Here is a 16,259-nt window from a genome sequence, read left to right as displayed (position 1 = left end):
GATTTTAATGGAAAAGAGGCGCTAGGCGGGGGGGGGGGGGGGCTGTTATCTTAGAATCCGAATATCTTTCCGATTTCCTTCTTTTGGTTTCCCCGATAAATCGTACCCATGTGCGCAAATTTTTTGGAATAAGATTTGCTGGTTGAGGAAAGAAAAAACCAAAAAACATTGAACAGAAGAACTTGAAGCTTTGTTATCAGTTATTCTTTGTTTCAAATGAAAGATCATGAATATTTTGATGTACCACCTTGCAGAGTTCAAACCACAACGTCTTTGTTTCCAAAAAGCCAAGAAGTAACTAGAGAAAAACAAAATCTAGAAGAAGAAGATAATCTTGTGATACGTCCACAAAAACATTGCAACAACCAGGTTTTCTACTAGAATTATAGTTTATTTTTGATGAAGAAATTGCACTTAATTTTTGGCTGTAAAGAAATCATTGGAATGTTGACCGAGGGGGTTCTTCAACTGGAGGGATGCGCGGATCACTTCCGGAGCAAGTGATTTTTAACACGTTCTAAAGGGAGGGAGGTCGTCAGTAGTCCGACAGTGAAAATGCCCGACATTGCGGATTTGACTAATGCGTCAGTATTCTGACAATAATTTTGTCTGACAACGAGTCAAAATAAAAAATCACATGCTTAAAGATCCAAGGTTCTAACTTTGAGGTTGGACCCCTAAACCCGACTCTTAAATTTTGAGAAGCTTATTTATTAGAACTACAGGCTGTCAAGAGTCAAGAAATAAATTGTGTTTAGTTTTTTTTTTAAGTGGTCCGGAAGTGCTCCAGAATCTTCCGGTGTACCGGAGCACGAAAAAACTTTTTGCATCGGTCATTTCCAGAGCGCCGGGCGAGAGGGTCCTGCTACTTTTGATATTAGCTGGATGGATATGAGTATCTGCTCGCTCCTACCTACTAACAAAATTTGGAAATTTGGAGACTTGAATAAGATTTAGATCTTTTCCAGACTATCCCAGATGGTTTGTTTCAGTGGTGGAACTTAGGGCCATGGCTTTAAAAGCTCATTGAAAACACTATAAATTGAGCGAAAAGCTATGCTTAACCACCATTTTAGGGCGTGGCTTTAAGTGTCGTCACATGGAAATTTTAATTGAAAGTTAAAGATGACCATAAACAGTTAGCCACACTAGCGTCCTGCCAAAATGCGTATCAAAGATTAATGCAGCGAAAGCGCTATATCGTTTACTTGACTCTCAAGCAAAAAAATGCGCCGCAAAACTTCTGAAGGGATTCATGAAAAAATAACCCAGCGCTTTATAATGAAATTAACATTTTCAAAAACTTTGAGAAATTGCCTAAAATTTGTGCCATAGATGAAAAAATTTGAGCCAAGCCAACCTTGAAAACTAATTTGAAGATCAACTTCCCAAGAAAAAGATCTACGGGGGAGGCGGAACCCACCTAGATCGCACTGCCGGATAGGCTATCTCCCTGAAATTTTGCCGGACCTCAAACAATGACCCATTTACATGTGCGTAATTGTTTTACTTTAGCGTATAAACAAGGCCTTAAAAATCAAAGCGCTGTCTCGGGAATTGAATGACAAATTTTAGTTGGTTGATTTTGGCTGCTGCAGGTTTTATTTTGTTTCCAACTTTTAGTTTTAATTATTATTGTCTTGCGAACTTGATTCAGGTAACTCTCATCCTTGTTGTTGAAATGTATCCTGTACATGGCTTCACCCCCCCTGCTCGCAGGGGGGGTTAAAAGGTCTCAGGGCAACTGGTACCTACAAATAGTCTTTGGCCAGGGGCCACCTACTGAGCTAGGGGGGACCTAATTTTTTACATAATGAACTAACCTAACCCTAACCCTAACCTGAATTTTCTTTTGTTTGCCTTTAAGTAGCTATTTTTAAAACTGTTGTATTTAATTACACTTGACAAAAAAGAAAGTTTTTCTAAAAGTATATCTACGATTTCAATTTTTAGCTTTTTTCGATTTTTGAACTTTTAGGGGCCACCTAGAATATTTTTCCAATAGGGGCCACCTAAATCCTAGGGGGCACCTAAATTCTTAGTGGGGACCTAGGACCTGCTTATAAGCCATGCCTGTAGATGACTGATGTTGTTTTTTCTGAAAGCTAGATTTCCTAGTGTGACTAACTGATAAAGACTTCAGACAGGCTCGGATACAGAGGGAGGCTATAACCAATAGAGGAGAGTGCACTTTATTATCGTATTACCTTATATGGATATTATTACTCTCCATGAATAAGATAGCCTACCTCCTGAATCCGACCCTGTCAGAAATATACAAAAATATCAATGTGGCACTTGTGGCAAAGCCAGCTAATTGCTCTCAAAATCTATTCAAAATTAGAAGTGTTGTGATTTCAGGCAATGATTTCTAGCCATTGGGTCAGAAAACTTTTCTCAAAATGCCATCTTTCCAAAGAACCCATGGATTTCTTCCATAAAATTATGTTTTGAAATGAATCTTAAGCTTGATCATGTCTGAAATTGCTCTTGAAGTCAAAGATTTATCAAAAGTGCACTTTTTTGGGCAAATTGGCCCAAATATAAAGGCTGATGTGATATCTTGGGTTGAAAAAAGATTTTTCAAAAAAAATTTCACAGGATGTTATTTTCATGTATTAAAAGTTGGCAAAATTTGAGGATGATCATTTCCTCAAACTGCCTGATTCTGCCTGATTTTTACAGAAAATGGCTCTTAAGCGAGTTTCTATTTTGCAATTTTTCTACAGAGCCAAATAAAGATTTTTTCTATTTTTCTTGCTCGATTGCCTCTAAGGATAAGTTCCGTAGGTATGAGGTTATTGAGACAAAATGTAACGAATTTGCGCGGAAACGAAATTGAAAATTGTTCTAGGCTGCCACAGTCGGCTTCAACATATGTACGTGTTTTTATTTACATGACTGAAGTGCCTACTAAAACAATCCGGGGGTAAGTGGCGAAGCAACACAGCAGATTATTCCTAAAGTAAAGAAATATCTTTTGGCATTGACAATCAAATATAATATTATATTATATTTCCTTAATTCAAAAATAAAAAATTTATTTTTCATTCGCGAAAAAAAAAATAATGAATTAATATTACATACTCAGACGCCCCCGTCTTTTACTCTTGTTTAATTTCCGATCTCGGAGCGTGTAAAACGCCCTTCCGCCCTATATCCACCCAATCAGCTGAAATTTACTTTAAATTGTCTTTTGACTTTCAAAATATAGTATTTAAAAATTATGAATTTATAATAATTACAAAAAACAAAAAGCTTGATACTTCGTTTGTGAAATATTCAATAAATTCCTAATTTTAATTTTCAGTGGACGTTTTTCTAGGGCTTTGTTTATCGCGCAACTTTTACGTCACACAAACTTTCTCGGCCGCTCGTAATAATTATACATTGCCAAATTTGGTTCTCCATTGTCAAGTCAGGATCGATGGTGACGTCACCTAAGCATAAAAATGAAAGGATTTTGTCAGTTTTATGCATATATTAATTTGAGACATATTCTATTCGCTGCGCGAGCGCACTTTTCGTAGACTAGTCGGAATACTTTCTTTTACTCGCGGGATTGATGGTAACTTTTCATCTTCGTTATTTTTAAAATGAAGCACAACCGAAAAAAAACGAAACTTCAGAAAGTGGCGTATTTCCAGCGAGTAAAGGATTCTGACAATTAACAAAATTGACGATGATGATTTTTTTTCTGTCAGGCAAATGTCTCGTATTGGGGGTTCTAGTCTTGACCCCTAAGCCTAAGCGAGATTGAAGCGTTTGAGTAAACGAGACAAGGCTCCAAAAAACCTGATGTTTTGAAGCGCTTCCGTGCGATATATAATATCGCTGTTTGCAACGCACTGTTTATTGGAAAAACCAACGAACACTGCCTTGCCTTTCTAAAATATGGCCTGTATCCCACTTGATACAATCAATTATTTTTTTCCAATCGATGGATTAAGTCATTGATTGGAAAAAGTTATCAATCCACATTTGCATCAAGTGGGCCAGACTTGACCTGATAACAGATTCTTGATATTCATGATGTAATCTTTTCGAAACATTTGGCCGCCATTATTGGTGGCAAAACAAATGCGTTCCCCACGTTTTTCCAAGCAAGGACCCACAGAAAAAATAATAAAAGACTAATACAGAAATCGACAAATACTCCAAATCAAAGAAAAACTCTTTCATTGAAATTCTTTAATTATCTACAATAAATTTCCAAAAGATATTTAATTCTATTATATTTCGTCACAAGATATTAAGCTTTCTTTTTCGTAAACCCTCGGTTTCAATACAAAATAGGTTAGCGGAACAATTTTTTAGCCACCAATAATGGCAGCAAAGTTGTTACGTCACATCTATTGTTTAGGCGCAAAGATTACATCATGAATATCATGAATTGCATATTTTTTGGGCCAAGTGTGCTGAAGCTCTAAAGACAGAGATAAAAATATACAATCTGAGAATATGGTTGCGCATCTGCTTGTGGCACGCATATAATTTTATCTAGGAAGAACAGGCCCGAGTGCAATTTCCAAAGGGAAGGAAGGGTGTCCTGTTTGACAACTTTTGGCAGTTAGTGGAAGTACTTCGATTTGTGAAGCGTCTTGACATCACATAGAACAATGTATCAGTTTCAGTCTCGTTCAGACTTTTCTATATTTTTCTCACCTAAAGGTTCGAAAAATATGACAAAAATTCTGAACTCGAAAAATATATCCCATATTGTATTGTACCGTGTGATAACTATTACCGTGAGTGGTTCTAAATTTGACAGCCCTGTCTAAATCCAATGGGGTCTTTCAAAGATACAAACTAACTAAAATGAAAAAAAATCTTTCGCTGTGACGCAATTAAGATACCAAATTGTCAACTAAACTGAAAGATTTGATACACTGAATCTTCTTTTACAAAACATAATTTTTCATTACAAATTTGTTAACGTTTTAAACACGAGCAACAGATTCAGAATAATAGAGGTAATTATTTTTACAACTCACACTTTTTTGATCACACTAATTGACATCTTGACGTTATAGTCATTGTTAGATATTTTTTTTCGAGATTTTTTGCAACAGTTTATTATTCAACTTGGTGAGGGAATGTTTGTAAACATAGAATTCTTTTTCATAGCAGTGCAGTTATTTGGGGGGTTGGATTTAGGCAGGGCTGTCAGATTTGAGACTACTCACTGTACTTATTAATATTATTTGAACATTTTAAGAAACAAAGATTTTCTAAGTAGTCTCACCCAGTGCAGTTTGACTCAAGTACCTCAAAATGGATCAGGTTAGCGGTGAGTCAAACTAAATGGAGTTTTTTAGCTTTGAAGCTAAATACATAATGTGTCAAAACTGATCGTTTTAGAAAACATGGGTGTAGTTTTTCTAAAATGAAAGAAAGTTTAGTGTCACAGGCATATTTTGGAAGTCTCTCTATGAAAAAAACAGTCTGGAAAGATTTTAAAGTTACTGAAATACCAAAGCATTTTTAGGCACCGTCATTCGGCAGCATTTCAAATACCAGAATACTGTACTTTTTTTCTTAAAATACAGAAATACCGAACAGAAAAAAGGCTGATACCCTGTCACCATAAACCTTGAAACACCCCCTTGGTATTTATGAGAATGTTTTTGGCCTTTCCATCTGCCATATTGAATTATAATGCAAAAATACAGGAACGAAGAAGTCATTTGAGATTTAGTTGGAAAATATGCAAAACATATGCAAGTTTACACAAAGATTAATAAAAAGACAACAAATCGTCTTATAAATAAATACTGTATTACTTCGAATAAACGCCCCCTTCTTTTAAACGCCCCCCTCGAATAAACGCCCCCCTCGAATAAACGCCCCTCCTAAAATTAAAAAAAGGAAAATTATTTATTAAACGCCCGCTCAAATAATCGCCCCCTTCAAATGAACGCCCTAGGGGAGGGGCGTTTATTAGAAACTTGTGACTTTAATACTTCAATACCAGTGTTGATTGGGCTTGAAAAGGAAAATTTTAGTCATTTCTTGTAGCCAGAACAGTTTTCGATGCAATTTTAGTCGTTGAAACAAAGAAATTTTGCACTAAAATCCTGATAAAGAACTAAAACAAAGGGTATATTTGCTCAAAATATTCGACTTTAGTCTAAAATAATTTCATAAACGCCCCCTTCCTTTAAACGCCTCCCTCGAATAAACGCTTCTCCAAAAATCGACAAAATTAAATAAACGCCCTGGGCGTTTATTCGAAGTAATACGGTATTATAATCATTTGAAAAATAAAAGATTGAACTTTTTAATTAAAAAGAAATATTTACCAAACAACAAAAACCTTTTAGAATTTTGTTCTAAAAACCAAAGAATCTTGAACAAAAAGATACCCAAACTATTTTCCATCAGCAATTTTGAATGAAATGAATTCGTACAAAATATGCACAAACTTTGCAGAGAGGTACCTTTGTTAAAATTGAATAATTTAAAATACGATTAAAAGAGTAGCACCTGAAATCTTGAAAGTTTATAGGTTTTACTTTTACATAAGTGCTCCTGTTCCTGTGTTCCATCAGGCACATGTTTCCTACCAGGATAGTGTTGTAACTTTTAAAAGGAGGGCAATGATGCACTTATTTAAAGAAATACATTTTTATCACACTCTGCTAATCTTTTTGAAACAGACTTCATATTGATCAATTTGGACTTGAGATTGTTTGTATATAGATAAACGTCTTTTCATTTATAGACCAGAGATCGTGCAAAATACAATAACAAGTTGATAAAGCAATTGAAGGCAGCTGGAATTAATGTAGATGAATCAAGTGGGCTTGTTGTATCCTCAGACCAACAAACTCAAGACAATTTCTATTCCGGAGTTTCTAATACAGAAGAAAGATCAAATTCAATAATGGCAAACAATCTTGTTGATTTGGCTAATGAGACATTGGATGCTCTCACAGCTAAGTAAGATTTTTTAAGTTCTTAAAACTTCTAACCTCTTTTTTTAATGACTGGTTATTTTAGGTTAAAATAGTGTCCTCCACGTTTGAAATATTGTATTATACTTTTTTCACTAATCATATTGGTAGATCAAATTGATTAAGGCAATCTTGCTTGTATTTTTGTCAATTTTCCAGCCAAACTGGCTTACTAGCTGTTGTAGAATTTTCTAATATTTTTAGTGTTGTCAAACAGACTTTCTCATTTCAAAATTTAAGGTTTGTTAGAAACAAAAACAGCTTGAAAACTTACCAAAAAAACAACTGCAGTCTCCCAATCCACCAAAGGAATTGAAAGGTTATAAAACCATATTTTTATATAGAAATGAATATGTATCTGAGGAAGAAAAAGTATTATCTGATTGGGATCCAATGAAGGATTCTTATGAGCAGAAATCGTTTAACTCATATAAAGAACCTACTTATGATGCTGATGTTACTGAAAGACACAATCCTGTCAGGGGGTAAGACAATCTTCATGTTTTTTCCTACCTTTTTTAACGCAAGTCAAATATTAACTCCTTAAAATTTTTACTTCGGAATTTTATTTAATGAAATTCCTATCATTATCATTTCAATGATTGCAATTTGCTGCTTTTTCTTTTTTAGGACAAGAATATCTCCTGCTAAAGGATCAGAAGATGAAGTGACCTTATACGTCTCAAATATTCCCATCACTCTCAATGAGGTATGCTTTTTTTACCTAAGGGTTTTACACATTAAAGCTCAAAATTTCAAATGCTGTGTCCCACCAAAGATTTAATTTAATATTGATAACAAAGAATTCACTTTTAGAAGCACTTTTTTCGTTTTAAACATAGAGTAAAATTTAAAAATCTTGGGCGAACTTTGAAAGAAACTTAAGAAGAAATGGATAGAAATCTTTCAGTACTACTTTACTTTACATTAATTAGGATGCTATACGAAACATTTTCAAACAATATGGAAAAGTAAGACGAGTTAACAAATGCAGACCTAAAGTTACAAATTCTGATACCACTTTTGGGTAAGAAAAGAGAGCTTTTGTTACACATCAATATACAAACAACCTGTTTTGCATGTACTACATCATTGTGTATATTTAGTTTACTCTAGGAGCCTAGTAAACAGTCACATCCTCTGCTTGTTAATTTTTCAATTTTTTTCAACTACCCTGGACCCTATTAGGACCCCTGTTCATTAATTTTTGAGAATTCTTTTGGCTGTCAAAAGAAAAGTCCCTTATTTGCTCAAGTAGTATAAAAGTATGTAAATTTTAATTTATCCATTTCAGATTTGTTTCTTATGCACATGTAAGAGAAGCTTCAGAAGCTATTGCCAATTTACATGATTTTGATTTTGGCTTTGAGAAGAAGTTACGTGTCAGACTGGCCCATGGGAAAAAAGAGGATGATGGGATGCATTTTGTTCCCCATAATATTGATATTAAGCTTGGTGGTGACTATAAACCTCAGACAGAGACTATCAATGAAGATTCAGGAAATGATTCTCTAGTTGAAAGGTATTTTGAAAATGTTTATTATATAGACTGTAATTCTTTGTAGATTATGTTATTACTAGATCCAGTACATCCAGTATGTCATTCGAGATAACTCAATTAACTTCTTTTTCGTGCTTCGTCCCTTATGCCATCCAGCTCTGGATGATATTTTGATGTCAAGGTACCACACTAAAATTATAGCCACAACATGAGATTCTTTAAGAAAATTCAGCAAAGACACACAGAATGAAAAATAGTATATCTCTTCATTTTCAAATTCAAAGTAAAAATAGTACTAAAACAATTCTAAGTTGCGCTTTCATCTTCTGAATGTTGATTTTAATTTTACGTTTTACTTTAGATTTGTTCCTTTCTTGTTGACTCTATTTTTTATTGTTTACCTTTGCAATTTATTTTCCAGTGGAAATACACCACCCAAACTATCAGAACCCATCAAAACAAATGAAGATACTCTGTTCAAGAGCATGTTTCCAGAGACCACTACCGACAAAGCATCATTGCATTCAACAAATCAGGGGTTTGTACCTGATGGTCCCAGGTTGTATATTCAAGGAATAAGCACAAGATTGGATAAGGTTCGTTAACAATTAACAATTTTAGCCATTCTGCATAGTTCGTCTCCCCCCCCCCTTCTTAAAAAATTTTCATGAATTTTCACTATTATGAAATTTGGTCTTAATGAAAGGTTAGAGTAGTCTGAGTGAATCAAAGTGAATAGAAGAAAGTAGTTTATTATTTCGCTTTATCTCTCTAAAGATATCTCACATATATTGTTAGCTATTTTTGTCAAAAATCCCTCGGGATAGGCATTTTTAAAGGCTGGGGGGACGCCAAGAAGGGGGATCAGACCCCTTTCTGCACTATGTTCTGTAATAGCAGACAAAGAAGGACACTTTCTCTAGGCATATTTCACTAAAAATGTTGTTTTTATGGAACCTTTGAGTATTTATGTAACACTTTTAAAGAGTGTACAAAATGACCTGGATTTCATGTCTTTTTATAGGAACACCTAGTTCCCCTTCCTCTTAGAAACCATTTTGGAACTTGAAAATAAATTCTCATGCTCTCATTAAACTTTTTTGAACCTGTGTGCTTTTAATTTTCTTAGGATGCGTTGCAGAGGATTATAGGAGAGATTGCACCTTGCAAAGATGCTATACTCACACCACCAAAGACAGATAACCAATACACAACTTTTGGGTAAATACACATAATTGGTAGATCTTGCTTGATAATTCTTTTATGAGATAGATGATTTTTTTTGCTCATGAGGGCTTTCTTTTAAAGAATATGTGTGTTTAGACATGAAATTTTGTTTGCTTGGCGTGTTTTTATAGAAAAACTGGCCAAATTCGATTATTTTTATAAGCACATTATCAATTACTTAGGTATTTACTTTTCTCGAGATTGGCTCTTTCATTCTTTATGATTTTTTGCACAAAGATGCATAACTATAAACCCTCGAATGTGACGGAGCCCGATTTTCGAAAAACAAAATTTGGAGGCAATTTTGGGCCAAAAACAGCTGAAAAACAGGTTTTTTGGACTTTGTGAAAAATTGGATCATTAATTTTTTCTGATATTTTGCATGAAAGTAGGGTACCATCATAGGTAAAAGATGGCTCAAGCTGATTTTTGCTAAAAAATTTTGTTGGCTCAAAAAACGCATCTTTATCTATAAGAATCACTATTAATAAGCATACATCAATGTTCTTAGTCAAATTACTCAATTGTTTTTTATGAGAAAGATGTTTTTTTTTGTTCATGAGGGCTTACTTTTAAAGAATATGTTGGAATTTTGGTTGCTTGGCGTGTTTTTATGGAAAATTACTTAGCTTTTCTCGAAATTGACTGGAGATTTTTTGCACAAAGATGCATAACTATCAGGAGAAAGTTTTGGGAAAAAAACTTACCACTTTTCCAATCTTTCACACTTTTACAACTTTCCTAACCAAAACTTTGTAAATGTTGGTAAAAATGGGAGATTTTCCATGGTTGCAACATGGTAGCACGGAATAGAAAATATTTCCATAATTCTTTTCAAGTAAAGGTGACCTTGGAAAATCTTAATTTATGGCCTCTATAATTTATTCTTTCGTGAAATCGAAAGTGAAAGTTCTTTATTCAATTGCTATTGGAGGATGATACACATAATTTTCCGCCGAGTCTGCAATAATTATGACATCATAGATCCCATTTTCCCACCAAATTACCAGAACTTTGCAAATCCAAATGATTACTGTTGTTGGCTAGGAAAGTTTGGAAAAGTCCTTTTTTTCACATCTTCACAACTTTCAAGGAACCTCTTTTATGGTTTTTACAACTTTTTAGACCAAACCTTTGAGTTTTTGATGGGAAAAGTGGGAATGTTCTTAGCCAAATTTTTTTAATGAGATGGATGTTTTTATTTTGCTCAAAGTCTTGAATATGAAAGAATATTTCAAGAGCATGAAATTTTGGTTTCTAAACGTTTTTTTTATAAGAAACATAGCGTCAGGCTGTGTTTAGGTCCCAGGCAAAAATTAGGTCCTCCCTGAGTTTTAAGTCCCCCCAAAGACTTATGAAATTTTTGTTAGCGCCCAGGACTTTTGACCCTAGACACTTTCAAAAAATTGATGCAGTAAAAAACTTTTTTTCCAATGTAAATTGCATTGAGTTCTAAGTTTAAGATAAAATAGTTTGCACACTTTCTATAAAAATATTGCGGCGCAGGCGAAAAATTTTCAGATTCATTGGCTTCAATTTGAGTAATTGAAGCCAACTCTTAAGCTGAATTATTTTAGCCCCCACGTTAAGTGATGAGATTTTAGCTCCCCCCAAGTACATAGGTTCCTCAAAAAAGTGGTGTACTTCTAGCCCCCTCCTTTTTTGGGAAAAATTTAGGGTGTAACCCCCCCCCAATCAGCAGGGGGGGCTGACGCTATGAGAAACAAACAACTAATTTTAATAGATTGTCACTATTTATGTTCTGACTGATTGTTTAATGGTCATGCTCACGTAGATATCAATTATATATGTGTTAAATGCATAACTAGGTAGGTTCATAAAAGTATCACTTGTTTTCTTTCAGGTTTATAACAGTTGGTAGTGTGAAAGATGCAGAAACTGTCATCGACCATTTCAATGATTTTGGAAACAAAATAAAAGTCAGTTATAGCAACAAGTCTGCTAAGGAATATAACAAGCCAATAAGCACCTCTACAGACGATGATTTCTACCTTAACCTACTCAAAGAACCAAGGTTCCAGTTTCTGGTTTTCTGTCTTCTTGTCAACTTGTGCAAACACCATTTTTATTTTTTGTGTTTCATAATTTTGAAGATTCGGACAAATTTCCATTTGGCACTGATAAATTCTGAAACAACACAAAATAAAGATTGTAGGTTTTTATCAGGCTAATTGACATAGAAGAGCAATGGTTTTAAGATGGGAGCACCCCTCTAATGTGAAGTCTCATTTATTAAAGTTTTGCACAGCTTTAATAGTTACAAAATAACGAATTCTGAGTACTTAATAATTCATTATAAGCTTTGCTAAATATAAGGGGTTTATTTTAAATTCACACGTGAAATTAATTTCAAACCCCTAAAAGCCCATTTTTAGCAAATCAATTTTTTTGCTTTAACCCTATTTTTATCATAGAGGTGGGTGTTTTCCACCACCCTGGCTTTTTGCTAATAGCTCACTGAAAATTTTTTTTGAACGCTCTGAAACTTTGACTTTTAATATGATCTTATTAGTAACATGTATACCAAATTTTACCATGATACCTTCACTAAAATAGGTTTTATGAGTTTTTTGTGCATGCATGTCATAAAATCCAGCTAAAACCATGTAAAATCTCAAATTTTGAAATAAGCATAACTTTCAGTAACTTTTGATGTTATCATCAAATTTTAGGTATGAATAAGATTTTTCAGAAAATTAAAAAAAAAATTAAAAAAAATGATGTTGTTATCAAAAATGAATTTACTAATTTCTGCATATATTTTAATATATATATTTTATGCTAGACAACATTTCTGCCAACTTTCAAGTCCATACAACCTCTAGATCAAAATTTATTCCAACCCCCCCCCCCCCCCCCCCCCCCCCCCCCCCAAAAAAAAAAAAAGAAAAAAAAGCTTGATAATAATAAGGTTATTTGAACTTCAAAGATTTTCCTCATTAATAGTCATGTTTACATTATCAACATTGACTTTGCAGTTTGGAATCAGCCTTTGGTGAGGATGTGGTTAAAGATCATATTATTGAATCACCGCCAGCTCAAACAGCCTATGAACCTGTTACTATAACCAAGAACAAAGAATCACCCCTTGGTAACATCAAAGGACTATCTGCACTAGCTAATGTTTTGGATGCAAGTAGATCAAAACCAATAAAAGAAAACTTTAGTAAGTGTTCGGTTAACTGCAGCATATTGTGTAAAGTTTAGTCTTTGGAAAAATAAATATGTTAATATTTTTCAAAGATAAATACAAATAATATGTTTTCCAGTTTTCATATAGGTTCATTTTTGTTCATTTTTTGTTCAATCGTTTTATTTTTCAGATACAATACTAGCTAGAACCCCAAGTCCAGTTTCCGAGCCACAGTATACCCCTCTGAAAACTGCAACCCAAGTTGCTGATCAACCCGTCTGTGAACCTGTTTCTGTGGCTAAAAACAACGAATCACCCCTTGGAAACATCAAAGGACTATCTGCACTAGCTAATGTTTTGGATGCAAGTAGATCACCTCCAATAAAAGAAAACTTTGGCAAAGGTATGATAATTAACTACAGAAAAATATGTAAAGTTTAGTCTCTTGGAAAATAATAATGATAATCTTGAGTTCTACTAATTGGAGATATCATTTCATAATTTGCAATTCTTGTTCTGTGTTAGCTGTCAAGATGTATGAGATAAATCTGTTTAATAATTTTGTTCAATCGTTTTATTTTTCAGATACAATATTAGCTAGAACCCCCAGTCCAATTTCCAAGCCACAGTATGCCCCTCTGAGAACTCTAACCCAAGTTGTTGATCAACCTGTCTGTGAACCTGTTTCTGTGGCTAAAAACAAAGAATCACCCCTTGGAAACATCAAAGGACTGTCTACACTAGCTAATGTTTTGGATGCAAGTAGCTCAAATCCAACAAAAGAAAACTTTGGCAAAGGTATGATTAACTGCAGAATAATGTGTTAAGTGTAGTCTCTTGGGTTTTAATTTTGTAATTTTCCTGCAATTCTTTACTAAGTTGAGATGTTCTTTCATAGGTTGCCAGGGTTTGTATTGGGCTCTTCCAGAAAAAAACCATTCATGGGGGTGGAGGATATATTGTCCAGGGGTATTGAAAAAACCCTGAAAAACTGCCATGTCCATGGGGTGAATCTGCGATGTCCAGGGGTAAATATTTGTGTCCAGGGGGTCAATTTGATGCTTGTCCAGGGGTAAAACACGTGTCCAGGGGGTGAAAAATCGAAATGTCCAGGGGTAGATCACAGAAAAAATAATATATCCTCCACCCCCCATGAACGAATTTTTTCTGGAAAAGCCCATTGCTTGTTCTGTGTTAACAGCCAAAGTATAAGAGCCTGTTTGTTTATTTCATCCTTTACATCTAAGAAGAGAGCAGTTAACTTACCATCATTATGTAGGCCAGATGACTGCCATCCATTTTCAAAAACAAATAGCTCAGTCTCGATCGTCAAAAGGTTTTTATATTGTTTTGCCTTTTGCCTCGCTTATCTTCTTACTAGCCGACATTTGTTGAGACTTTGGGTTGGGATGACAAGACAGCAACTTATTTTCGTTGTTTCAGCAGATTTCACTTACCATTTGCCCAACTAAAATGCACGCGCGGGATTCGGAATGTGGTTTCGAGAAAGCAGCTAAATTATTGAGAAATAACTAAGAAGTAGTGGTGTAAGATTTAAGATTGATTTCAGGCTGACAAACAGCCTCTGGTGATTTCTTTTTAAGCTAAATGGCTAAATGGATTAAGATGATTTTATTCAAAAGTTTACTTCGATTCATTTTTTCCTTTTTTCAGATACAATACTGACAAGTCCAGTTTCCAAACCGCAGCATAATGCCCTAAAGACTGCAACCCAGGAAGAGTCACCAATAACAGAAATTTCTTCACATCAGCAAACTACTCCTCAATATGCTCCTTTAGACACTAAAACTCTAGAAAAATCGCCAGTCACCAAAATTATCTCACCTCAGCAAGAAGTTAAAGCATCAAGCTCACCAGTAAAACCTGCAACTGTTCATTATTCAGGAGAGGAAGTGGAAGTTTCTGTTGAGTCATTAATGAAAATTTTGGCTCCTGGTATTTTACCTGCCAAAACAACTGATGAAGAGAAAATTACACTGGAAACAATCAATTCAGACACACCAAATGAAGAAAGCCCTCCTACACCAGCACTCCCAAGTGAAACAACGTTTATCACATCAGAAATTCCTTCACATATACATCCCCTTGAAACTGTTTCTTCAAGAATGGAAGTGCAAAAACTACACAGTGATTCTTATGATGCTCTAATCACAAATGTAGAAAGCCCTTCTATATTTTATGGTGTACTTGTCAGCAAGGATGGCACAATAAAGACTGAGATGATGACTCATGATATTGGTGCAACTTTTGACCGAAGAAAAGATTTAGTTTTCACCTTTCAAGCAGGTTGTTTGTGTACTGTAAAAATAGATAACACTTGGAGGAGAGCTTTGATATTGAAGATCGACGAACGTGATATTGATGTTTTTCTCATTGATTCTGGTAAAAAAATGACATTCAAAAAAGAAGAAATCAGACCTTTATTAAAAGAACATAAAGTTGTACCAGCACAGGCTCTACCAATGAAACTGATCACTGCAGTCCCCAAAGATGGCAACTATTGGTCAGAAGATGCTACTAAGTTTTTACAAAGGATTCTAACAAACTGTAAAGTTAGAATTAGACCAGAGTACAAAGACAAAATGGTATTTGGTATCAGATTAAAGATCGGTACCCAGAGCATCGATAAATTACTTGAGGATAAAGGTTTCGCCAAGCAAACCATGTGTGAATTGCCACAAGTTGCTCACGACTGGAAACCCATTCAATGGAAAGAAATAACAGGCAAAATGGATATTCCTTTTGAGATGCCTGATAGAAGCGAATTTGAAATCTATGTCAGCCACATTAACAGCCCTAATCAATTCTTTTGTCGTCTTTTTGAACAATCTAAAGATTTGAAAGTTGACGAGGTTGAACAAGAATTAAAAGACTTATATGAGAATGAGACCCAGCCTGAAGACCTATCGATCCATCCAAAAATGACTTGCGCTTTTAAACTAGAAAATAGTAAATGGCATAGGGGGTGGATCAAAACCATTCGAGATAAAGTAAAAGTGTTGGCTATTGATTATGGTTCAAACTATATACTTCCTACAACCTCTATTTATCCTCTTCCCGAGAAGTTCAAAGAATTACCAGCACAATCTATATCTATGCAACTCCAATACGTCATCCCAATAGAGGGTGCTCAGCATTTCTCACAAGCTACCATAGAACGATTCAAATTGCTGACTTTTGGCAGAGTTATGATCGTTAGAGTGCGCAAAGTCCATAATACTTTACATAGAGTGTTACTATTCGATAAGAAGACTGGGTGTAATGTTGGTGATAAGCTTGTAGAAGAAGGCTATGCATCAAAGATACATATTCCGAAACCAGGCAAACCAACAGGTTGGTGTTTTTTGATTCGGATTTTAGACAAAATTATGTCTGTATCTTTTTTTATAAACGGGAACTT

The 16,259-nt window shown here is 34.7% G+C and overlaps 1 protein-coding gene across 1 annotated transcript in view; it reads left to right on the top strand.

Moving 5' to 3' along the window:
- The first annotated feature begins 126 nt into the window (after nucleotides 1–126).
- LOC136806457 (uncharacterized) overlaps nucleotides 127–16,259 on the top strand; it is a 30,377-nt gene continuing 14,244 nt past the window's right edge. Inside the window, exons 1-13 of the mRNA XM_067063038.1 lie at nucleotides 127–369; nucleotides 6,725–6,942; nucleotides 7,301–7,441; nucleotides 7,587–7,665; nucleotides 7,892–7,983; nucleotides 8,251–8,478; nucleotides 8,879–9,053; nucleotides 9,587–9,678; nucleotides 11,549–11,719; nucleotides 12,684–12,871; nucleotides 13,029–13,241; nucleotides 13,424–13,636; nucleotides 14,513–16,192. Coding sequence (XP_066919139.1) covers nucleotides 217–369; nucleotides 6,725–6,942; nucleotides 7,301–7,441; nucleotides 7,587–7,665; nucleotides 7,892–7,983; nucleotides 8,251–8,478; nucleotides 8,879–9,053; nucleotides 9,587–9,678; nucleotides 11,549–11,719; nucleotides 12,684–12,871; nucleotides 13,029–13,241; nucleotides 13,424–13,636; nucleotides 14,513–16,192 — 3,643 coding nt within the window. The 5' untranslated portion in view covers nucleotides 127–216. The remainder of the gene's footprint in view (nucleotides 370–6,724; nucleotides 6,943–7,300; nucleotides 7,442–7,586; nucleotides 7,666–7,891; nucleotides 7,984–8,250; nucleotides 8,479–8,878; nucleotides 9,054–9,586; nucleotides 9,679–11,548; nucleotides 11,720–12,683; nucleotides 12,872–13,028; nucleotides 13,242–13,423; nucleotides 13,637–14,512; nucleotides 16,193–16,259) is intronic.

This window comes from Clytia hemisphaerica, unplaced genomic scaffold, assembly GCF_902728285.1.
Source record: "Clytia hemisphaerica strain Z4C2 unplaced genomic scaffold, Clytia hemisphaerica genome assembly, whole genome shotgun sequence".
Lineage (NCBI taxonomy): Eukaryota > Metazoa > Cnidaria > Hydrozoa > Leptothecata > Clytiidae > Clytia > Clytia hemisphaerica.
The sequence above is the reverse complement of the archived record's forward strand: the minus strand, read 5'-3'. Positions and strand labels throughout refer to the sequence as shown.